The sequence below is a fragment of the Molothrus ater genome, chromosome 2 (assembly GCF_012460135.2).
Source record: "Molothrus ater isolate BHLD 08-10-18 breed brown headed cowbird chromosome 2, BPBGC_Mater_1.1, whole genome shotgun sequence".
Taxonomy (NCBI): Eukaryota; Metazoa; Chordata; class Aves; order Passeriformes; family Icteridae; genus Molothrus; species Molothrus ater.
Genome location: NC_050479.2, coordinates 15,091,203 through 15,115,588, shown reverse-complemented (window position 1 = coordinate 15,115,588; position 24,386 = coordinate 15,091,203). Strand labels below are relative to the sequence as shown.

At 38.9% G+C, this 24,386-nt stretch overlaps 1 protein-coding gene across 5 annotated transcripts in view; it reads left to right on the top strand.

Moving 5' to 3' along the window:
• CNKSR2 (connector enhancer of kinase suppressor of Ras 2) overlaps positions 1 to 24,386 on the top strand; it is a 206,924-nt gene that overhangs the window by 35,907 nt on the left and 146,631 nt on the right. For all 5 annotated transcript variants that reach the window (XM_036390899.2, XM_036390809.2, XM_054518168.1 and 2 more), the window contains exons 2-3: positions 865 to 1,028; positions 13,625 to 13,827. In XM_036390899.2, the coding sequence (XP_036246792.1) occupies positions 865 to 1,028; positions 13,625 to 13,827 (367 nt within the window). The remainder of the gene's footprint in view (positions 1 to 864; positions 1,029 to 13,624; positions 13,828 to 24,386) is intronic.

Genomic DNA, 24,386 nt, shown 5'->3' with positions numbered 1-24,386 from the left:
TCATGATGGATTCTCTCACAATCTGCAGAGCTCTTTGCTCCAGATGAATGTGTGGCCAGCTGCATGTGATTGACTCATAATCAAACTGAAAAGGCAGAATATGGATGCCCCCCAAAGCAGGACCTGTACAATGCTGCCATGTCCTGAGCAAATGTGGTGCATAACTTTGAGCCATGTTTTTTGGCACAATGGGCCTGTTTCTGCTCCTGATTACTCTGTTCTGAAAAGTGCAGCTAGGTCTTATTTGAGTGGTTTTTCATGCTCACTTGTGTACTGTCATTCCTTGCAGGTCTTTTTGTGGTACATTGAGCTGGATCTGCTGCTGAGTTGGGGCCCAGTTTTTGCATTTGCACTGCTACTGCCTTTCTTGTTCTCTAGAGCTCTTTGCAGCTTGTTTTCGAGGCTGGCATGATCTGTGAACTTTCAGGTGACTCAGCAATACATGAGGGACCTTGGAGAGGGAGACACACTTTGGTGTGGCACTGCCACTTTGTGTTTGACTGTGTGTTCCATTGTTCCCTTTTCTCTTCTCCCCTTCCAGATGTGATGGAGGCATGCCTAGCATACCTGTTATGAGGGGCTGCTGGATTGACATTCATAGCACAGTAAACTACAAGACTTCAGGGCTTTGTTCAGGGTTCAGGAGCAGTTGGTATTGTCCACAGGTATATAATCCATAGCTGCTGTAGCTCATCAGATCTTAAGGTTCTTGGGTAACATGAAGTTTTTTTTAATGTTAAAATACTTCTCTTAAAGATAGGGCAAGAATCCTCTTCTGCCTCGATTTTTGGCCAGTTTTATTTCCTACTAGGGTACAAAATGTTGCTAACTTTTGTCTTCTCTCCTTCTGTCCTTTTGCTGCAGGTCTTGATGATTGCCTGCAGCAATATATAAAGAACTTTGAGAGAGAGAAGATTAGTGGTGACCAGCTATTACGAATTACTCATCAGGAACTGGAAGATCTTGGAGTCACACGAATTGGCCATCAGGAGCTTATCTTGGAAGCAGTAGACTTGCTCTGTGCACTGGTAAACGTCTTGGGGCAAATGGGGAGGGGTGAACAGTGTTCACATATTCACACTTCCTGTACTCAAACTGTTAATCCTAGAGACTTATCTAAGTAGCTCAAAAAACTCCTGATTTGTAATGTGTGAACAGTTAAGCATTTTAAACCAGGGGCAGGAAAAAGGGAAAAACCTATTGATAGAGTGATGTTTGTTAAATAAACTCATATCAGAGATTTAGGGCTTGCATATCTGTCCTTATAGAATAAAAGTTTATCTGAAATCACAGAGAAACTAGACTCTGTTTGGTTTGGAATGCAAAATAGTTATATATGTGAACGGAGTAATTGAGTGTTGGTTGCCCTTTACCAACAAAATGTTCTGATATTTAACCATGTCATTCTTCACTGGTCCTTTCATGCAAATTATGTTTTAGATGATTTTTTGAGCCTGATGAAACAGAGCTGCTTGTATTTCACAGTTGAAAGGATTAAATACTGAAGTAATTATCTTATGTATAAATAGTATATAAATTTTTGATGGGGCATAGGGAAGGATTTTGGTAATGGTCTTTTCAGTCAGGTCCTGTCGTGCATAACTAGGATTATCTGCTCAGTGAGGGGTGTGGTGCTGACTTCACCCTCCTTATGAACTTCTAGTGTGTGTCTGTAAAGATTAGTGATAGATTGGGCACACAGCATTCTCCATTGTAGAAAGGATTGTGAATAGCTCCGTTAAGATGTACTTCACTGCCTAAGGTGCTGTTTTGTGGGTTTTTAGTACATGCTATTCTTCAAGCCTCAGAAGGAGCTTTTAAGAAAGCTGAATCCTGGGAGAGGCAATCAAAGACGGTAGGCTGAAAGGCTCTTCAGAAGGGCTTGTTGGTTCTCCATATGCAGCAGCTTTTCTGAATACCCTGTTGTTACATTTTTGGGGTATTGTGAAGTGTAATGAAAAGGAAAGAGTGAAAAAAAATAAAACATACCCAAAAAAGTTAAAAAAAGGAGAAAGCTTTTTCATACAGGTAAACATTTGGTTTTAAACACTGGTTATCTTCTGTAGAATACAGTTTCTAGTAGCATTGCAGTGTGAGTCAGTGCAGTAAGTTAACTCATCAATTTGTTTTTTAAATAAGGAAGTTGCAATCTTAAAAAAATGCTACTCATACAGAAGTGGACATAAAGAGTTATTCACAAAGTATTTTCTTATCAGAGAGTGCAAAAGAAAACAAGAAAGTAAATACTTCAGTTAACTGAGAAAGATAAACTCTAATTTAGGGGGAGCACCAATGACTTTTTCCTAGTCACACAGAGAAACAGATTGTGGCTCTTTGAAAAATAAATTACTGTTAAGGGAAAAAAAACCTTGTTTATTAGATGAAATTTCTTTTTTCTTTGGTATGTAATTACAGATACAATCTTCAGACAAACAAACACAACTTGTCTTTGTAGCTCCTTTATCTTAGGCAAAAGTATATGGAACTAAGTTGAATATAAAATAAGGAATTTCTAGGAAAGGCTAACACTGCATCTTAAATGCATGCAAAAAGACTCTCTGTTCCTGGTTCTTGTTGCACATACAGTATTGTCTGCTTTTCTGAGTTTGTCTTGGAGAAAATTGCTAAGACATAGTGGCATGAGTTCAGATCACAGCTTCTATTTTAAGATGAGGTTTTTGCAGTCTCACAATTGGCTCCCGATGGCTCCTCGGGGATACAAAATGTTATTGTTATATTGATTTTAGTGGACTTAATTTGAATTTATTGTTTACCAATCAGATAAACCTCTTAGAAAATTTAATTCAGAGGCAATCCATTTGGCTGGACTGGTCCTATACTTACAGGCTTTTCTTTTCTTACTGCATCTGTGAGTGTCTATCCTGGATAGGGCTTGTCTTTTCTTCTGATTTGACTTTAATTTTAGCTGTATTGTTTAGAAGAACATTAGGCTTATGACTCACCAGTATAGGATAACTGCTAGTTCAGATAGTGGCTATGCATTTTTTTTTAAATTATCTGATTTTTTTTCTTTGTTTGTTTGATAGGAGTTTGACAGAGATTTCATGATAGAACTTAGCATGAGTTGCAAATACATGATCCAAATGAGTTAACATCTCTTTGGATGCTGGAGAATATGGATGGTATGATGGGCTGTGAATAGTAAAGTTAATTATGCCTTGCAAGCTTAACCCTGTTGTAGTGTGGCCCCACGTTGGGCGCCAAGAACTGCAGCAGTGACTCTCAATTGTCAGCGTCCGGCTAGCTCCAGCACTGCCAGCAGCACGAGGGGGCACTTCTCCCGAGAGCTGGCTTCGGGATAGCGCCTAAGGCAGTGCCCAGCTTGCGGCTGTAGGCACACCTTGTGCAGGACGGAGTCTGGTAAAGGCTGCAACCAGCGGAAAGAAGACGGCGGATTCCAACTGTGGCTTAATCCAGGCTTTAATGAATCCGGAGGGACCGACAGGAGAAGACGGATGGGGGGGGGGGGGGGGGGGGGGGGCTGACAACAGGTTTTAAGGGTAGGGAGGTGCCAGGCATTGGGCCAATGGGGGTGCAGTGGGGAGTGGGGTCCAAGGGATTGACACGTGGGTAACACCAACGGGAAACATTCTGGGGAGGGGCCCCGGTTCCTCAGCCAACCATCGAACTCCCCTGCTGGAACATTCTAGCAGTAAGGGTGGGGAGTGAGAGTGATTGGCGGGGTACCAGGGAGGGATCAGAAGAAAAAATACAGGGGTTTCCAGGGAAACCAGGGCGGAGTTTAGGGGATACATTGTTGGCTGGGGTGGAGCCAGGAAGACAGACAGCTCCAAAGGCGGGGAGGGAGAACTGGGGCAGAACCATTTTCAGACAGGAGGAGATTGGAATAAACCAACCTAATAACTTAACAAAACACACTACAACATCCCCAGATTGATTTAAAAGTAAATATTAAAAAATTAAAGGATTGTTACTTCTGCTTCTTCCCCCTTTCTCTCTGGGTTAGTGAGTGACCACCTAAACAGTTTTTGGCATTGAGAACAACTGAGGGGACAGAACCTCTCCCACTGTTCATTTTTGTTCCACTTTGCAGGAGAGAATTTTCCAATGCAGAGTTGCTGTCACTTAGGAAAGTTTCTGCAATGGTGACTGCTTATGTGCTTTATTCCTTCCACCCCTTCCCAATATTTTTTGGGGGTAAACTGCTTGCAGTTCCCTGGCAGCTGTGGATAGGGCAAACAGCAAACCAGCTGCTTGTGTTGCATGCCTATAATTCACAGGGCTGCATTTTCTTACCAGGGGAAGGTGGAGAGCCTGAACAAGCATATCTGGCTGGTATGGAGAGTGCAGGGGACACGCCAGTGGGGGCTGTTGGACTATGCTAAATGGACCAACTGCCACAGTAAGAGTTGGGAGCCAGTTATGATTGATAACACATCCTATTTAAAGGATGTTCTGTATGGGTTTCTGACAGAAGGTGGGTGGGTGGCTGGCTGTGGTCTCTCACATTATTTCCCTCCTGTCATCAGCACTTGCAACAAATGGATCCTTCAGTGTTTGTGAGCTGATCAGAGGACAAATGGTGGCCTGTGCTATCCATCTTTAGTAGAGTCTCTCTTGGCTGCCAGCCTGCCATACTGTGCTCTTGACAGCAGAACAAGCATTCAGGGGGTGATATTCACAGGTTTTCTTTTCCTGTGGTGTTTCGGGGAAGGAGGAATAAAGTTTTTGCCCAGCTGCTAGTGCTGTTATAGGTCATGCTTGCTGGTAATGGTGGGGGTGTACATCCTGCATACCTTCGCTGGAGCTGAACGTGCTCTGGGACTGGGCAGGCAGTCTAACAAAGGCAGTTCATCTCTTCCCTCTCTCCTCAGACTGGGAAGGTGGGAGCATGTTCAATAGATTATCATGCCTTGGTGCAGCTTTCTGTTTTACAAAATCCATATGTCAGAAAGGGCACGACAAAGGAAATGTTCTCTGTGCTTAGAAGAAATAAGTAGTGATGTCTGTGATGGTATTTTGTTGCTGCTAAGAGTTTGTCACGTGTTGTTCAAGGTGAGAAACCTTGAGAAGCCACCATGATGGATATATGCTGGCAGCATTACTTGATTTCTAGCAAGACAAATCTCCTATTCTTGTCTTTCTGTTTAAATTGGGACATGCAATCAGACTGGCGGTGTCAGCAGGTAGATTTTTACTTGATGTGGATGGGCATCTTTATTCATATTAACAAAATCACTCCAAAAAATTGATGTCTCAAAACTGGTGGAAAATGATAGACTGAGGAACTACATGTCCAGCTCTAGAGATACAGGAAAAACTACTGAGTTGAGTGCCATGTTTTTCCACTATTCACAGGTAATAAAATACACAGTTGCTCACACTGTTCTAACAGTTGCCATTAAGATCTTAGCCTCAACATGATCCTTTCAGTATGTGTGTGAGGGTGAAGCTAGCCTAACACTGCTTTTCATTTAATCATTAAACAATCAACAGTGTAGCAGACTTCATCATCACAAAATGTGATGAGCCTTGTTTCTTTGGTGGTTGCTTTAAAAACTGAATGTGAATGAACAATATCAGTGGAAAATAAATTGAGAAGAAAAGGAGATGATGCATTGGGAGAAGACAAGTGATAATAAAGAACAAATTCCTTAGATAATGCTGTCAGATCACTGTACCAGTCATCAAGTTTAGAATGCATTGGGGGATCTTGTAGCTCCTGGTATATGTAACTGGCCTGAAAAAAGCGAAGAAATTACATAATTCTTTTTCTATCATCTGTTTGTCAGGAGATGGAGTTTCATTTACGAACTGGGTATGACTGTTTTTTCCCAAAAAACACTACACACTGCCTGGAGAATACAAAAACTGAAGACTGCACAGCCAAACATGACTTCTTCCATATTTAAGAAAATGATCTAGTTTACCACAATGCCTTGATGAATGAGATGCCAGATGGAGATTTTTTTTTTTGCTTTCCTAAATATCATGTTCATTGTGTTTGCATGAAGATTAAATTAGTTTAATTTGATTTTTCAAATATTTTAAACAGAGATCCTAAAGTAGAGGTGTTGTTATAAGAATATTTGAAAAGCTTCAAAAATAATTTTTGGATGCTTTAAGTTTTTCATTAAAAAAGAACTTTATGAAGTCCCTGTGAATTCGCAAAATAATTCTTCAGGGAGTTAATTCTTAATTTGTGTGGAATAAAGTTTGGTTAAAAAATAAAACAGATTTTGCTTTATAGAGCATACTAGTTTCAGTACTATTTTCATGCTAGTTAGTTAAATCTGCTGTGGCTGTACAGGAAGATCTCTTATTGCACAGTATTTTTCAATCTGTAAGGCTAGAAGATTGCAGCAGATGAAATAGCATTATTTGGCAGAGAAAACATTGGTGTACACTAACAGCATGAAATTACTTATCATTTACCACTAACACAAAACATTGATATGCAAATGAATGTAAAAAATAGACCTACTTTACCCATGAATAATTTGATTCCTCTTAAGAATTATGCCTTTTATCTTAATTTCATCTTCCTGCCATTTCTCACACAGAAATACTTTTTTTGCACTTATCACTAGTCAGATCTTAAAACTGTTTTGTCAGTAACAGTGAATATTAGACTTAATCATTCTGGTGCTAAATGAAGTAGGCTTCATTTCAGAATGGAGATTTATATGTACTGAAGGTGGAATTTAGTGTTAGTATTCTGAATACTCATAGCAGAAAAATTGCTTACCATTTCCACTATTGCCCATTGCAAGTTAAAGTTCTGCTTATATATCGTATATCATATAGCTCCCTGTCCTCAGCCTGAGCTAATGTAACTGCAGTGCAGGAAAACCTGAAGTCCATCACCAGATCAATAAAGCTAAGAGCTAAAGATTTTCTGATAGCTCATATAGATCACATTGAAAATGTGTTAGCAAATCATTTACTCAGAACTGCAGTAAACCCCATCTCGTGCCAAAGGCAGTAAATACATCTGCATGCAAATGGTGAACATCCTTCTAGATACTTTTTAATTGTGGATTTTGTTGTTGTAGGTCTTTTTCTTTTCTTTTCTTGTTTTTATTTTTTTCCCCCTTTGGACTGCCTGGAGGTTTGGGCAAGTATGAAATACATACCCTGGTTCATAGAGTCATAGTGTGGCTTGGGTTGGGAGGGACATTCATAAAGTTGTAAACCCCCAGTTAAAAGCAGACTGGATAAAAAGAGCTGTTACAATGTAAAATGTTTTTAAAAGGTAGTGTGTTCATAACAATACTTATTTCCTTTTTCAAACAATTATTTTGAACTGCTGATTAGCTGTTTAAGACTTTTGGAAATACATGTAACTGGATATGGAACTGGTAGTTCAAATTATGGAGAAATAAGAGCATTTGGCAGTCTAGGGACTAAATTACATGAGAAAGTAAAAAAAAAACCAAAGAAGTAATGAGCATTTGGTCTTTCAGAGGCTGTTGATTGAATAAGAGAAGAATAGATTATATAATTGCTCTATTAGTGCTACAAAGCATGGCCTTGGCTTGGCTTTTTGACATGTTCCTTGATTGTGGTGTAGAAAAAGAAGGGCATTTTTCAAGGAGATAATGATGATGACTTCATAGTCATCTTTCCTGGCTTCTGCAAGGCTAGAAGTATCACGCACCTGAGTGTTTTTCTGACTATAAACATTTAGGACAAATATTTATACTCTTTGAAACAGTTTGCCTTTTAATCAGTGTGTGTTTAATAATTGCAGTAAATTATAAGTGTCATTTGAGCTATCTGGGTTTCTGTCCTTATCTACTTATTCTGTGTTTAAGAAACAGATGTGTTAGGATCATGTGTTGTGCACTTCTAAATTACCCCATATGCCAGTGCTATTTGAAGGAGAGATAACCTTAGTGTTAACATTTCAAGACGCTGGAGGAAGGGCCGTTAGAAATATATGTTGTAGGCAGATCTGATGAGGTATAAAGTTACATAAGGCACCTTCCATATGACAAGCTGTGATATCAGTTGCTAGCAGCTTTAGGCTGGTAAGCTATCTGCCTCATACTTTGTGGGATGTGTTCAGCCAAATGTTTTGGAGAATGAGTTTCAGATCCATTTTGTTCATTTTTAAAATCAACTTCAGAGGTGAAGGGTGGAACTTTTCTTGGTGAATTTTTGCCCAGCACTAATTTTCAGGTGTGGTTGTGAAATGACTGCATGTGCTGTGATATCTGTGTGATGCTGTTTTGATTATTCATTTAAAATCTTCCTCAGGCTTTTCAAGAAATGAGGACCCTATGAACTTTACTGTTTCCAGGTTGTTTGTTTGAAAGCAGATAAATAATACAAACAGAAAGGATACTCAAGAGTTAAGTGTGGAAGGTGAAAGCATTGAAAGATAGTGAGGAGAAGAATTAAACTCACCTGAGGTGATTTTAAGTCCATTTCTTAGCAGCCATATGCTATTCTTGCCTAAAACTCCTGTGAATAAGTGAAAAATGACTTTTTATTGCATTGGAGAGAAAACTTACTATTTCATTCTTGTGATAGTTATCCTTATTACTGAGATATATCAGATGTAGTGGAGAAGTTGCACTTCTTTACACATAATTGATTGCTCACTACAGCTATCTAGGCTATAAAATTTGTCTTTTCAAATGGTTGCCATTTTCTTTCTGCTTTAAATTATATTGTTTGTGTGTGTTACAAAAAATAGTTACCAAATTAGAATAAACCTTCACCTTCTTCAGTTTATACAGTCGTGGTTGCCTTCTGCAGAGGAGCAGCAGAAATTAATCAATGTAAGCACTGCTATCTGCTCCATTGTCTGGTGAAGATACTGCTTTTATTTTCTTCTTGCCCACAAGCACCAGTATTACAGTAGCATCTTCTGTTCCAATCTTGTGTCTCTTCAGCAGAACTGAACACTGGTCTCTGCATGCCTTTTGCTTCACATGGTTTTCAGCAGTATTCTTTCATGCCTTTTGTTTCACAAGGTTTTCAGTCTTCTGGGCTGAAGAAAAGACACAGTGATTTAGAAAGGTAGGCAGAGAGGCCATATGTTCATTTCCCTGTCTTGGAGTGTTTGTAAGAGTCAAACAGTGTCACTGAACTTGATACAGCATTTGTGCTTGGAGATGTAGAGATATTCATGGTTGCATAAAAGTTGTGATCTAGACAGCTGTTCTAAGGGATTTCTGGATTTGTTAATGGGACTGTGGTTATGTCTGTGTTGCACATTGTACTGGGTTTAGATCTGAGCTTGGCTTATTTAGGTAGCTGAGATGGCCTTGCACTTGGAATGGGCAGTATAAAAATACCCAAAACTAAAGTCCTGGCATCCTCTAGACAGTCTGTCTAAGCCAGCAGAGATTAGTTAGCACTGTTCGAGTTTGGAACACTTTACTTTTCAGCTGTGCTAAAAGTGTCAGATGTATTTCCTACCATCAAGAATCAAGTGAATTTAACACAGGAAAGAGATGAGGTCTAAATTTTAACTTTTTTTTTTTTTTTGATTGAGGGAAGCAGGGAACATAACTACTGAACATTGATCAAACTATTTAAAGAAAATTTTGCTTTATTTTCACATTTGGTTTGTGAACTCTCTTCCTACTCTTGGTATGCTGGTGCAAGGATGGGCTTGCAGAGGGACCAGGCTGGCTCTTCTAACAAAAATACCCAGCAAAACTCCTCAATGGTGATTAGAGCTGCTGCTTGTCAGCATGTGAAGAAAAGAGCTACAATTCCTCACTCACCCTGTCATGTTAAGGCACAGAAAAGTAATTAGCAGGTAAGATGTCTATTAATAGCTCCCACCACCTTTAGTTCAAACACCTGCTGACAAGCTATTACTCTGTGTAGTTCAGCTTCATCAAGTTCTTGTTTTATGATTGCCGGAAGGGACTCCATTAGAGCTTTTTCTGTTGGGGTGGGGTGTCTGAAGACACTCTGTGGCCTCCCACTGGGGGAGTGGATGCCTAGGCTTGTGTCACTTCTCGTAATCTCTACAGGCATGCAGAGATTTCTTTGTGGCTCTTTCAGTGACTGTGAATATATTTTGGCTAATGAAAGCACAACTCGTGTTAGTGCTGGCTAAATGTAGACTAGGGGAAAACAAAGAACTGTCTCCTTTGCCTGCAATTATCTTCTTACAGTGCTTGAAAATAAACACAGTGCTTTTCTAACAAAACCGTGTTGTTAATAGTGTACTATTGAATATAAAGTATGATTCAACTTGGCACTTTTTATTTAAGCATGCTTTTTCCTAGTATTAGAACACACAGCTCTGGTTGCTTTTAACATGGGCCAGAAATATTAGTGATAAACAAAGTGAGGATTTTGTTAGCTTGGCTGCTGCTTTAGGATCCTTCTACTTAAAGGCTTCAATAAATACAGCTGCCCCAAAATATATTTTGCCTGAAATTTATCTCTGTATTTTCGATCTCTGGCTTTATCTGTATGATATTACAGGTGGAGGCTTTACCAAAGTCAGTGCAATCCTCATGTAAGACAGAATTCACATGTGGCCTAGGCACAGTGTTTTATGTTAACATACACACACACACACACACACACACACACACACACATTTGATGAATATGTGTTAAAACAGGCTTTGAATCTCTTAATGCTGCCTCTTCCTTCCCTCATATCTGATGGTGAAAAACAGCCTGTGAAAAAGAATGTGACTGTAGGTGGCCATCACTTAAATAATAAGAGGGAGCCACTAAGGTTTTGTAGCTGATTTTCTAAAGAAGTGTATACATAAATGCAGCCTATCTGCCTGTTGTACAAAAAAACCTGAGTGTTTTGCTTGGTCTGCAGTGTTCAATATTGCAGGTTTTCTTTTATTCTGGTGCTTTACTTTCTGCTGGTACTACAGGTCTGTACGCTGCCTGCCAGGGCTCCCTCTGGGGTGGGCATGGCGGCCTGCACAGGCTGGGAACCAGCAGGTGAGGGACAGACAAGGTGACAAAGAGGAGATGGCAAAAGAGAGGGAACTGAAATAATCTGGGGTTGTTGAAGACCTTTGGGATCCTGCCTCGGCCTCAGTGTGGTCTCCCCTGGCTGTGGGCCCTGTGTGGGGCACGGCTGGGGTGACAAGAAGGTGCCTGGCCTTGCATGGCACCCTCCCCACACACCCCCTCCTCACCCACCTTAGTTTTATTTTTGGATTATCAGACTCAGCTCCTTAGGAACAGCCTGCTGAATTAAGAAATTCAGCATTTCAGTGTGTCAGAAGGAAGGCAGCCCTGTGAGAAGGCCCATGGCTGGCCTGCAGCCTGTGGTTGTATCCCACGTGTGGGGGCGTGAGTGCCATGTTGTTGGGGCTTGCTTGTGGCTGGTCTTTAAGACATTTTTGGTGATGTATCATTCATCCAGAATATCTTTCATTTATTTCTTCCCCCATTAATTTTGCCAAAATGAGCTAGATGCTCAAGAAGCAGAATGAAGTAAGAACAAACCTGTTATCTTTTTCCAGCCTACTCCCCCTCACTCCTTAATTGTGCTTCCTCAGCAGACCAACCACAGAAAGCTGCAGGAAAAAACAGATATATTTTTATCTGATGTTTATCTTCTTATTTTGGACTGATTTAATAAGTTATTAGTTATGAGCCATTTAGCTGCATAATAATGTACATTTTTCTTTTCAATCCAAATTAATTGTTTTCATCTTGTATTTTTTTATTTATAACCTAATGCTCTCTGTTTTATAATTGCTCTTAAATATGTACATGGTGGAAAAGTTACTGCCCAAATATACAATTGGTCTTATTGGGATTGATTGTAGTGGCAGGGGACAGCATCTGTGTAGTTGAGAAACATGCCTGCAAAGCCTTCCTTGCCCAAGATAGGGATGTTCACAAAAGTTCCAGTTTATGAAGTGCAACCTTAGTATGTGGTCAGTGGCCCCTTCAGCTGAGTTCCAAAGCGCATTTTCTGCTGCAGAAGGATGGTTGTTGGTTGAGCAGCTGCCTCACAAAGTGTGCTCAGTTTACAGGCACACAGAGCTGGCTGGGAGGTGGCAGATGAGCTGTGTGCTGTAGTGTCTCCTTTCCATCATGAGCCCCCTTGGCATGGGAGTGGATGTTGTGGAAGGGCTGGGGGCTCACTGGGAATGGCTTCAGTATAGTGTTCCTGCAGTCCCTGTGTAGTAAAAGGGGATTAACTTCATTTAGTAGATGGTTTGGATTGGGAGCAAGACAACTGCTGTAAATAATCACCACCTCACATCGTGCCCCCTCAATTCCAATAGAAAAAGACTAAGGCGAATAAGCTTCAGCAATCTTAAATTAGCATTGGTGAGTGTATCTCTTCTCCCTTCTCTCCTTGTGGACAGATCAGCATGAGAAGCAAACCAGGGGCATGGGAGGAGAGCTGGGGCTGTCATGGAGTGTCATTAGGAAGTAGATTTTTCTGTGTGCTTCTGAGGGGCTTTGTGCATTCTACTTCATAGTTTGTGGTAGAAAATGTCCATGTTCTGTAATGAGTAGCCCATTTCATTGTCAACTGAGCGAGTTCTCAACACCCCATGCTATCAGCCTGTGATGTGGCTAAAGTGAGAACCTTCAAAATTCCATAATTCTCTTAGAGGAGCACTAAACTCAAGTCTGTGCAACTGCTAATTCCTTTGCAAAGGCAAATAAGTCCTTTTTGTAATAACTCTATCACTCTTTGTGTATGTGAGGAAAACAAATCTTTTATAGAAATGACAAATCGCTGATGGTACTTTATTATATTGTAATTAAACATTAAATCAGGGCATTCTTGAGGGCTGTTTTGGTAACACTTGTACTTTTGAAGGATTGCCAGCTACTGTTTGTTAATATTGTTTGTTACTACTTTTTGTTAATATTTCTGCATAATTATTTATATCTCATCAGCACAGCTAAGGAATGTAATTTAAGCGAGTGACTCTTAAATGGAAACAAAGTTTTAAACTTGACTTTAAATGAGTGGGTAATAGAAGATAGAGGTCGTGCAGGGCAGCACTGTGTTCTCTGGTATGTGATTGTGGTGGTCCTTAACTGCTAAAAAATAATTTCAGTATGCTAATTAACTTACTTAGATCTCTGAGTCAACAAAACCAATTTAGTGCCACAGCATGTCCATGCTGCGTACTTCTGCAAGTTGCAAGGCCTGGTGCCAGGTGTGTCTGAGGAGTTCTGAATATGGACATGGGGTACCAGTCTCTTATCATCAGGTCTACAGAGAGAACTCTCTGATCAAGGCCAGGTTGGATGGGGCTCTGCTCTAGTGAAAGGTGTCTGTGCACGTGGCAGGGGTGTTAGAACGAGATGGTCTTGAAGGTCCCTTCCAACCCACACCATTCTGTGATTCTGGTGCTCTACTGACAGTGATGCACTGCTTTGAAAAACAGTTTTCCAGACTAGGTTTTTTCTTTGAGATGTTTTTCTCAGTACACTTAGAACAAGTTAAAGGATCACTCATAATTTTGCTCTTCTTTTGTTCTCTTTTTATGCACTCCAGAAACAGAACATTCTATACATTTAAAAACTACTGAGTGGGTGTATTTCTGCCTTAATTACTAGGAATGAAGTAGAAGATCAGTTTTGCTGTTCTTGGATCTTCTGTTCATCTGTAAAGCTAATTTTCTTTTCTTTGCTTTTTTTTTTTTTTTTTTTCAATGCAGAACTATGGTTTGGAAACAGAAAATCTAAAAACCCTTTCTCACAAACTGAATGCATCTGCCAAAAATTTGCAGAACTTCATTACAGGAAGGAGGAGGAGTGGTCACTATGATGGAAGGACCAGTCGCAAATTGCCGAATGATTTTCTGACATCAGTAGTGGATCTGATTGGAGCAGCAAAAAGTCTTCTGGCTTGGTTGGACAGGTAAAATCTCCCAAATGTCTCACAGGTAACCAGATCACGCACATGAACAAGCTCCAACTTCTTTACAAAATGTAACATAGAAACTGAATGGAAGCAGAATTACAATTCATTCATATGTTCTGAGGGGATATTTGCACCAATTCTTTTTTTTTTTAGGTCAGCATGCAATTCAGATTAGCTTTTCAATACAGTAGCTTCATATGCACTGTCACCCTACACGCATATACTCAATGTATGTAAGCGAGAGGAGGACATCATTAGGTTTTATATGTATTTTTTACTAATACAAAGCAGCAATTTAACCTGCATAAATCAGATTAATTGCTTTGATACTATCAAGTTCACAAAACAGATCATACTTTTCATTTTATGGATGTCAACATATAATTCCAGAGTGTGTGTGTGTACAAACATGCATGTTATGTTTTAGGTTTTTTTAAATAGCAGTAAAATACTTCTGATTTTCTGGAGGTAGTGCTCTACACTTTAACCTCTGTTACCTAGGTCATATGTGGGACCAGGACTGAAGTGCTTTTGCTACATTTGTAGTGACTTTTTCTAATTATAACAAGAATAATATGCAGGAATTTAAGATGATAGTTGAAATTCCTAAAGTGGTTAAAAATAGTCTATGTGTAAGTCTTTATATAATGCATCACAGTGGATTTTCATCAGAGAAAATAAAATGCTTATCTTGATTTAAAGGTGTATCTTATTTTGTTTCTAGCAGCTGAAGTTTTGTTCAGAGTATGATCTTTGTGTAACTTTTTTAATCCAACAGAATTATTTTGTTTTACTGCTGTGTGTTTTGTGTTTCATTTTTCTGAGGAAAACCAACTTCTCTCCCATAAATGATTTCCATATAAATGGCTTAGGTGAGGCCTGAATCTTTTCCACTTCTTAAGCCGGGCTGTAAGCTCTTTGTTTTGTTCAGGAGATTGCAGCTACCATTGCTGCTTCTTCTCTACTCCCTCTATAGCCCTTCCCCAAGTTTGAAACCCAGAGTACCTAAAGTTGGCTCCTAAATTTTTCTCTAGGTATTTAACATCAGTGTGTAGAGAATTAGTGCAATCTCATGGAAAGAGTTTAGTATTGAGACTTGAAAATTTGGGAGTATATTTTTAGCTCTGTTCTAACCTGTTAGTGCTTGGAATATCTATAGGCTTCACTTTTTCTCCCTGCAAAATCGTTATTGGCAGAAAGCAACATATCATACTGGGTTTTGAAACAGAAAGAGCAGTAGAAAAACATGTTCTTTTGCATAGATGAGTCAGTTTTTGCCACAGATTTCTATTGAGAAATAATCTTGTTTGCTTCCTCATTGAAACTGTGGTCAAGATTAAAGACTGTTGGTTAGTAAGAACTCAAAGTTCGTTTTGGGTTTTGGTTGTTTGTTTGATGGGGTTTTGAGTTCTTTTTTTTTAATAGTCTGTTATTCAAAAGTGAATTTCATATGTATGTACACGCATTAAGCACATTGAAGAGCAATGGGTTTTTTGCAACTGAATATAAATTTAATAATGGAAGTTCAGGAAGAAGGTAGTTATTGATGCTAGAACACATCTATTTCTAAGGACTGGTGTGTCACTGTAGTACTGTGCACTGCATGTACTTTTGCATTTAGCCGAAATGAAATGACAGCTGATCAGACCCAAGAATTCCAAGAAGTCAAAAATGAGGGAAATTATGGTGATATCATGCTTTCAGCAATGCTGTCTTGAGTGTCCAGAGAAAGCTTCAGATTTCCAGGAAAGTTCTTTTGAAGATCTAAACACCTGGTTCTAAGAAATGTTTTCTAAAAGATTTTAAGAACTTTCTGATTTATGAGCGTCTGGGTATTTTGGTAAAGTTTGTTCTTCTTCATTTGTGAAGACCCCAAAGGGGTGAAGGATGAAGGTAGGCCAATAACCACATTTTTCTCAGGAAGTGGGAACATCTGGAGATCAATATGATTCTGCTTCTTGTGTACCTTCTAAGAAAGTATTGGGGCCACTAGGGGGAGATAGAAAGATTTTAAAAATTGATTAGTAAAAGTTAGGAATGTGGATTTAATTTTATTCTGCACACCTGTCACTATCAAATCTAGACCCCAAATCTTAGTTTTTTGGTTGTTTTCTAGTACCAGTTCCATCTTAGGTTCTGAGAGGGGAGAGCAAACCATTAGGATGAATGAAGTGGCTGTTAGGGTTGTCCACCCCATTGCCCTTCTAGGCTATCCCTGTGCAGTGGATTTTGAGGTCATGTCTGGGAAGAGCAGCTAGCAGCAGCTCCAACTTGCATAGACATGCAGTGATGGGGTTTTATACATAGGGAGTGGTGACAGCGCCATACAGGTTGTGCTTTACTTGTTGCTGTAGTGAGTGCTCTGTTTGTGATGTTTCTGTGGGACACTTAAGGTCTTTAAGGACTTTGTTAGGCCTGGCACAATTATTTAAAGGAGTGTAAGAGTTGTGATTAGCTGAGTTACTTTCACTGTAGTCTTGCTTGTAGTGCTACTGTGCAGGGCCGATCCAAGGACACTCTTTGTTCCAGGTCTTTGCCTGGAGCAGTCCTACTTCCAGATGTATGTCAGAAATTGAGTTTTACTGAAAATTAGAGTAGCTTTTATTGCCAGGCTTTAAAAGTGTTTTGGTTTAGTTTCATTTATGAACTGGAAATGTTAAAAGAGAATTCTATTTTCAAAAAAAGTTGTCTGAGGATTTTGAGGAGCATGGAATAACTCTCCTATAACATGCTGTAAGGAAACTGTCATCGCACTGATACGTTTGAATCTAATTTTAACTTCCTGTTACTTTCTCAGCCCACAAAATGTATCCTCTTTCAGGAGACTTCATAGCTTTAAAACCTTTTGTTTTATACCTTCTCCCTTATCTTAAAATTCTTTCAAGCAAATTTCCTGACAAGATCAGTGCCTTGAAAACCCATGAGTCTTTTGTGAAAGGGTGATGCATTTCTACGTGACTCTGAATGTAATTTAGACAGATGGAAACCCACACTTCAGGCTATAGCAAAAAAACTCCTTACCTGATCAAAGCAACTTGGCATTGAAACATCTCCTGTGATACTTCTCAGGAATTACAGTCAATCACGGCTTCTAGACTTCCAGGTAAATTGCTGGAGTTCTGTTCAGTCTTTACTCCTGTAATTCATGAAAGTTGTATTCTTTGGAATAGTAATATACGTCACCTTTCTTTATCTTCCTTCTTCTCTGATGTGTCAGATTCCTGGAAATTCTTCTGCCTTCTATAGGGCTGATTCACTCCATCCTGATGAGGAATATTTAAAAATGTGTAATTAAATTAGGATTTCTCATTAAAATTCACTATTGTGGATTTGCACTATGCATGTGTTCAATATTTTGGCATAAAGCTATTTCTAACCTCATGAAAATATTTTTTTTCTATGCACTAGTATGTCCAATAGTATCTGCACATTTAATTGGAATTGAAATTAGGCATATTTATTTCTGTTAATCCTGGTTAAGGCTTCATTCTTAGACCACACATTTACAATCCACCTGAAAAACACTTTATAAAATGTTGCTATGTTGCTTTGTGTGTGGTTGTGTTGGTATTCACTGTCTCTGCAATTTCTGTATTATGTATACATTATCCATCCATGGCTTTCATGATCTAAAAGCAACATGAACGCCTCAAGGATTTTGAGAGCTGAAGTTACTTTTTTCCATCTTTAACAAAATTCTGTTAGGATTTTACTATGTTACTTGCATCTTCAATGACTCCAGTGAAAACTTCCCAGTTGTCTAGAGGCAAGCATAAACTGGAAAGCAATGATATCATAGGAATCTCAGAAAATTCTTCTGAGCTCCAAGTTTAGAGCATTTACCAATGCTTATAAGTAGCTTTCTCTCTGGTTAGGACACAGCCAGGTCTTGTACTGTACTCCCAGCTCATTTCTTTTCTACTGATTTGCTGATACCTATCAGTTGCAGTACTGAAATCACGATGAGTCCTGAATTTCTGAGTGCTCAGATTCGTCCAATAGATTTTCTCCCAGATCTTAGAAGACCACCTGACAGGCAGACAGAAAGTTGTATCTTCAGAAGCTGGCACAACTCTGAGCCTTGAATTTGTCTCCTAATGAGTCAGAAGCTGCTGCAAAGTGAAGACAGCCTTGGGAGCAGAATGCTTTTACAAATCCTTTAAGCACCTCATTGTTCCTCTTCCACTGGACATCATATGTTTTTCTTTCATGGGACAGCTGGATTTAACAGGTACACCTCATTACTGTAGTCTTGACTGGGAAGAACTGTATTGTTCTTTGTGGAAGAGGAAGGATCCTTAGCAAACCTGGACTGAGGTCACATTTGAAGGCAGCTTCATGAGCTCTGTCTCTTCCCATTTCTCTCCTTGCTCTGCCAGCACAAACTTCTGGTGATGTCATCTTCCACGTTGTTTCTGGTTTGATATGTTCTCTTCATTCACCTTCACCACATTCACTTGTCTTTGCCAACCAAAATCCCTGGAAATCTGTATTTCCTGCCGATTGCACGAAGCAAGAATAGAATTCTTAGTTGTGCTTCTGGGCTTCTTCCTGTCTAGTCTAGTGTTTGGGCTATGTTGTCTGGAGCAAGGACTCCTTATACCATATATCTTATGCAGCATCAGGAGAACATTTTGGATCTTAAGAATAGGACTAATACCTGTATGAAGTATAAATGCAGACTTAGAGAATAATAGTGAGGAAGGATTGGTTGTTTTTAGGGGTACATGAGTCCTCATTAAAGAGACAGTAAGATAATGTCGTAGGTTTTTTTTTTCTTTTAAGAATTTAAGAAAATACAGTCAACTTCCCATGAGATAACTACTACAACATTTTGCGTCTGTTGTTGTGTCACAGGTTTCAATGGTCGTGAATTAGGATTTGTCAAGCACCACTGGATTTTTTTAGTGTACTGTTTGACTCAGCCATCTGTGTGGGCAGAGATTCAATATGTCTTTCACAGCAACTCTTCTGTAGCTCTTGTTTTTCATACTAGCACTATCCCCTTTTTGGGAATAAAAAACTTGAACTGCTGCTGCAGATTACACTGCAGTCTAAGTAGGAGAAACAAAGAGATTTTGTGGAGATAGATTTTTGTATTCAAGACTTCCAGTGCTGTGGCCAGAGAAAAGCTAGCAGGCTGACAAATATGCATCAGTCTGATTAACTTACCACTGCTGTCTGGACACGTGGTACATGAATAAAATGGAAAAAGAAGGTGAACAAAAAACCTAACTGTAGCTAGAAATTGTTGGTTATATAAACTATATGGTAAAATTGCTGATAGAAATAAAAAAATATATAAACTTTCACAGTAAAAGGCCTTTTTGGCAAGTCTAGGTCTGCTTTTAGGGTCGTTCACAGAATACTGGGGTGTAATCCTATAACTTCTAAACCTCAGGTGGGCAAATTATTTTGGTACGGGCATGAATTGCTGCAATTCTGTGAAGCAGTCGTATCCATTCAGAAATCCTATTAAATAAGAACAAAATCTGTTCCTGAAGTTAAGGACATTTGAATGCCTCAGTGGCTGACAGCATCAGCAGCTTACACCATGAAATTTTTTTGGTGATGCTTTGATGCATCAGAGAAGTGCAGCCTGCAATGATGTAAATGGTCTTGGTTTATGATGGAGCAAATCTGGGTGTTTGGGTTTAGCACACCCTTTAAGTGTGCATTGTAGTAGGAGAACACTCCCCACACCAAAATGGATGTCCTTCTTTTCACCATGGTGACATACTCAGTGCATACATTTCCTTCCATTGTAGGTAGAATGTATTCAGCTGCGTTTCTTTGCCTCATTGTTTTTGGTGAATGAGCCCTGGTGATGTTTATGGCGTGACTGTTTTGTAGTTTTAGTAAAGAGGCGCGTTGTTTGAAAGCCCATAACTTCTTTCTTACAAAGAAAGTGTTACTGGCTTGGAGTCTCCTTTATTAGAGACTTCATACAGTCCTGCTAGCTGTGCTTGGTTATTACTTGTCCTGACAGGGTAAATCTGCTTTATACACAAAGTAGTGGGAGTAAACAAATGAAACCCAAGCAAAAAGAAATAAAAGATGTTAGCGTTTCTTTACTCACCACACTGGTATTGCACTATTTATCAGCTGGGTTTCAGCCTTAAACCTTTGAATCTTATTTCCTTTATGCATTTCCCTTTTTGCTGGTTTGAGTGGTATACCAAACCTGTCAGTAAGTGCTGCCTCAGAATGCTATGGTACTTAACTGTATTGTGCTCCTGGAACAGCTGTAGATGTTTAATAGAGCACTCATTTAAAGAATTCCTTTGTCCAGTGTGAATTTTACTGCATTCTTCCCTGACTCTACATAAAGCAGTTCCATTAGAAATACAAATAAAATGTTTGTTTCATGAAAGCCTAGAACTATGAACCTTAGATGGCTTAGGCAGTGTATATACAACAGTATTGTGCATTCAGATTTTTATTTGACCTCAGTATGTTGCCTTTAAAGACTGCGTTATATTGCAGCTTTGGTTGCCTCTCTCTTTGAAAGATTTTGGACTATTACGTTTAATTAAAAGGCTCTGAGGATGTTTTCCCTTGTTAGGATGCTAAAATAAGCATGATACTGGTTTTAAACTGCTCACAGTGTTTATTGTTATAAAATATCTCAGTACTACAACTAATGGTGAAATAGGATGAATTTTTGATTTGGGTTATGCTTTTACTAACAGCATTCTGAATTTGTCCAAATTGCAACTTTTTAAAGTGAAATTGTTATTTCTATGTATTATTTCCCCTTAATGTTATATGAAGAAGACTGATGAGGAGGCTAAAGCGTATGAGGAAAAAATAGTTGATAATGTAGAAATAGTGAGGGTATGCATCTCCTTTGCAAAATTTTAATTGTTTTTGAAGAATTTTTTTCACGTGGAATCAATAGTTGTAACTATTAATAGCTGTTGAATTGTATTATTTTTTAATTCTGTGATGGAATTAGCTGTGCTATGTTAATGTGACCGGTTTTTCTAAGAGTCCTTCAGGGTGGTTTCATGAATGAATGTTTAATAATAGAACTTATTTTTTCATTCTGAAAGATGCTGATGCTGTTAAAAATGCTAATTAGGTCTCAATTCATAAAAGTGTACACACATACATGTGTGTTGCAGCCTACATTACCTGTGTATAAACAAAGTCACATTTCAGAGGTGTTAGATTATTTATGTCAGACACTGGTTTAAAAAAGTGTGAAAAGAACCAGTAGCCTTTTCATGCCTTGTCTTAGGAAAACTTTACATCCTATATAGATGAGGGCATTGAAGTTGATTGACTTTAGTATTTAAAAAAAAAAAAGTAAGCACCACTGTTTTTTCCCTCTGGATGAGGTGTTTCAAAGCTCTTCATCTTGCCCCGGTGTCTCATAAGGTAAAGGTTCACAATGTGGGTTTGCATAGTGGAAAAATATCGTGGTTCCCCCTTTTCCAGCTGTATTGATGATCACAAAATGTCTATTAACTTAATTATCCTTGAAACCTATTACCCACTCATTTGTGAATGTGGTTTGAAAATGACTAATGGCTTCAAGTGGTGGAAAGGAGAAGGATGGAGAAAATGCGAGACTAAAGGCAAAAACTACCCTGTATGTGTTTGCAAAAGCATTCATGTGATTGTGTAAATTTATTTTCCTTAAGATATCAGGTGTAGAAGGTTAGACAAATAATGAAAATGGGAAACCAGCAGAGCTCTGGAAGAGGAAATGAGTGGAAAGGGCATGTGGTAGATGTGCTGTGGGGCTACAAAGGTGTTTCCATGTGGGTGTTGCAAGGAAATTGCCATTCTGAAGGAAGAACAAACGAATTACATGAGAAACAGTAAAAAATCTTCCACAAAGAGGGAAATGTGTATTGGAAATATCTTGGAAATGACTGTGAGAGGTGAGACACTGAGATCAATGTTGCAGCAGGAAGTGGGGACAACACGTGACCCCAGACCAAGGCAGTTCTTTAGTTCCTGTTTAAATTTAAAAGCACCAAATTGGACAGTACAGGTGTTGAAAATTGCAAGTTTTTCTCGGGGAATTTTCTTCACTGGAGTTGTATGATGTTCCTCAGACCTGAAGGTCCTAGGGTCTGTGAAAAATGTGGCTTTGAAAGAAAAGCATAGAAATTGCAAGGTGATAGAAATGGCTCTGCCAAGCCGAGGATTTTTTTTTTTAAGTACAGAGAAGTTGTCTAATTAAACAGGGAATTTCTTATACCTGGTGCAGGTCTTAAGGAAGAAAGGGTTTTAGCAGCCACCTGAAGTTATAGTATATGTAGGCTTTATTTGCATTTATACAAGATGATTCATCTATTCACATTCATTAATATTGGGCTGTATTAAAATTATAAGCAATGGGTATATTATCAATGAAGAGATTTTTTTGTCAGATTGGTATTTTACACTGTGTCTCATGTGAAATCCAGTTGGGGATCCTACAGTGAAGTTTCTGTTGCTATTTTGATTGAAACTGCTGGCATGTTGTTACACTGAATCTTGCAGGACTTTGTCTACTGAAGTTGAGGCTTGGGATGGAATCACAAAATACATTTCCTTTGGAGGCAAACATTTAGAGAGGCCCTTACCATTTATCTAGCTGCTTATGTAGAAGTGGCTGTGTAGTTGTGCATGCACATGGCCTCCAGGGATAGGGTCTGAACTGGAGATGGGGAGAAAAGGGAGTTGCAGTTTTACTGGTGCAGTTTCCAGCAATACCCCAGAGAGGCATCTGCAGAAATTGATGCAAGGGAGTTGGTTTAAAAGCTACAGAGACTTCCAGAGGAGGCAGTTGGAGGACCCCTTTGGTTTTCTGCAGAAGCAGAGTTTATTTAAACCATGAACCTGCCTCCTTATCTTTTTAAGTTGTGAAGCACTTCTCAAAATCTTACATCTTAGTTGTTGATTTGTAGTAGTCTTCTTCCTCCTGCTGACACCCTTGCTGCCTGCTTGATGTGCTGATGCCAGTAAATCTTCACTGGGATAACTTAAATCTAACTAAAATGAGTAATGTCTCAGTCCCTTTGCCTGCTCTTTAAAGTCAACAAAGTTTATTTGGGGCATTTTTAATGATTTTCACTAAGAGTAATGATGGTAAAAAATACTCGTACTTTTCTCATGAACCGTGAAACCAAACTAAATTACAAAAGTATGAGGGAGTATGATGTGGTATTAGAAGCCAAAGCCTACTGTGTGATTTTGTTTAGAGAAATGCTGGAGGCTGTGAAATGTCAAATAGATTCCAGTTGTGTAATTTCAGGATCAAATCGTATTAACACCCATACTTAAAGTAAAATAATACCATTTGCTAGTTTGATTCCATTCATCTTCAATAAAATCAAGTTCCTAAATGAACATGACCTTTTTAAATCAAGGTTTCAGGTAGATTTCAGAACCTCAATAGTTACAATTATGGAAGGAAAAATCAGTGGTTTTATACATCTTGACTAGTGTACTTCTTCAAACACAATTATCACAGAATCCCCTGAGTTAGAATGGACCATCATGATCATTGAGTCCATCTCCTGACTCTGCACAGGACACACCAACAATGACGCCAAGTGCCTGAAAGCATTGTCCAAATACTTCTTGAACTCAGTTATGGTTCATAACCAAGCAGTTCAGTTACCTTGTTACCTTTCATCCTTTAATATGCTCATATATCTCCTAAACTTCAGTAATAATCTCTGGGTGTGCCTGTGGGTTGGCCTGCTCTAGTGTGTACCTACTGTATGGTTGTCATATGCTGCAGAAGACTTGGCCTCTGAATTGTGAGTGTATGTCTATGTCCAGTGACTCATAAGGCACCTTTTGGAACTTACCTTTGCTTCCAGTGTCTGTACTTTCATTTTAAAAGAATGTACTGGTTTCCTCTCTAGAAAATAAAGGCAGAAAGTGGATGTCATTGTGTGATGTATTATATAAAATTAAAGCTGGTAGACTTAATTAAGCACCTCAGAGTTAATTCTGTCTTATGAACCATCAGGGCTGGATTGAGAGCCCTAGAGAAGAAAGAGAGCATGAGAAGAAACCATCAGAGATAGTGGAGTTCACATGGGGTTATTAGTGGACAATTCCAAATCTGCCCACACTAAAATTTCAGTAATTCTGTGTTTAGAATTACTGTAATTTAGAAACCTGTTAGTGCCAGTAGAAACAGAGTATTTACAGCTATCACTGGGACTTGCTTATAGCAAAGTTCTTTGTACTGGAAATGTCTTCAGGCTTAAATAAGGAAGGCAAAATACCAAGCAGTGCTCTAAAACTCTTCAAGGTATATTCAACTGTATGCAAAGTGATGAAAGAAGCCAGTTGGGGAAGGGATTAGTGAACCATCCTGATATAAGGACAACCTCACTACCACCTGTTTTTTTGTGTGTTTTAAATGTTTGAAGCAGGTAGAGACAAATGCTATCTTTGTGATGCTAATAATGCCCATAAAGTCCTAATAAAGTCAAGCTCTTGACTCCTCTTAGAGAAAATAACAGTCCTGCCTAGTGTTTGGCTACTTCTTGAATAAAAAATATAGGTCACGTATAGAAGCTTACAGTTTGTGAGGTTTG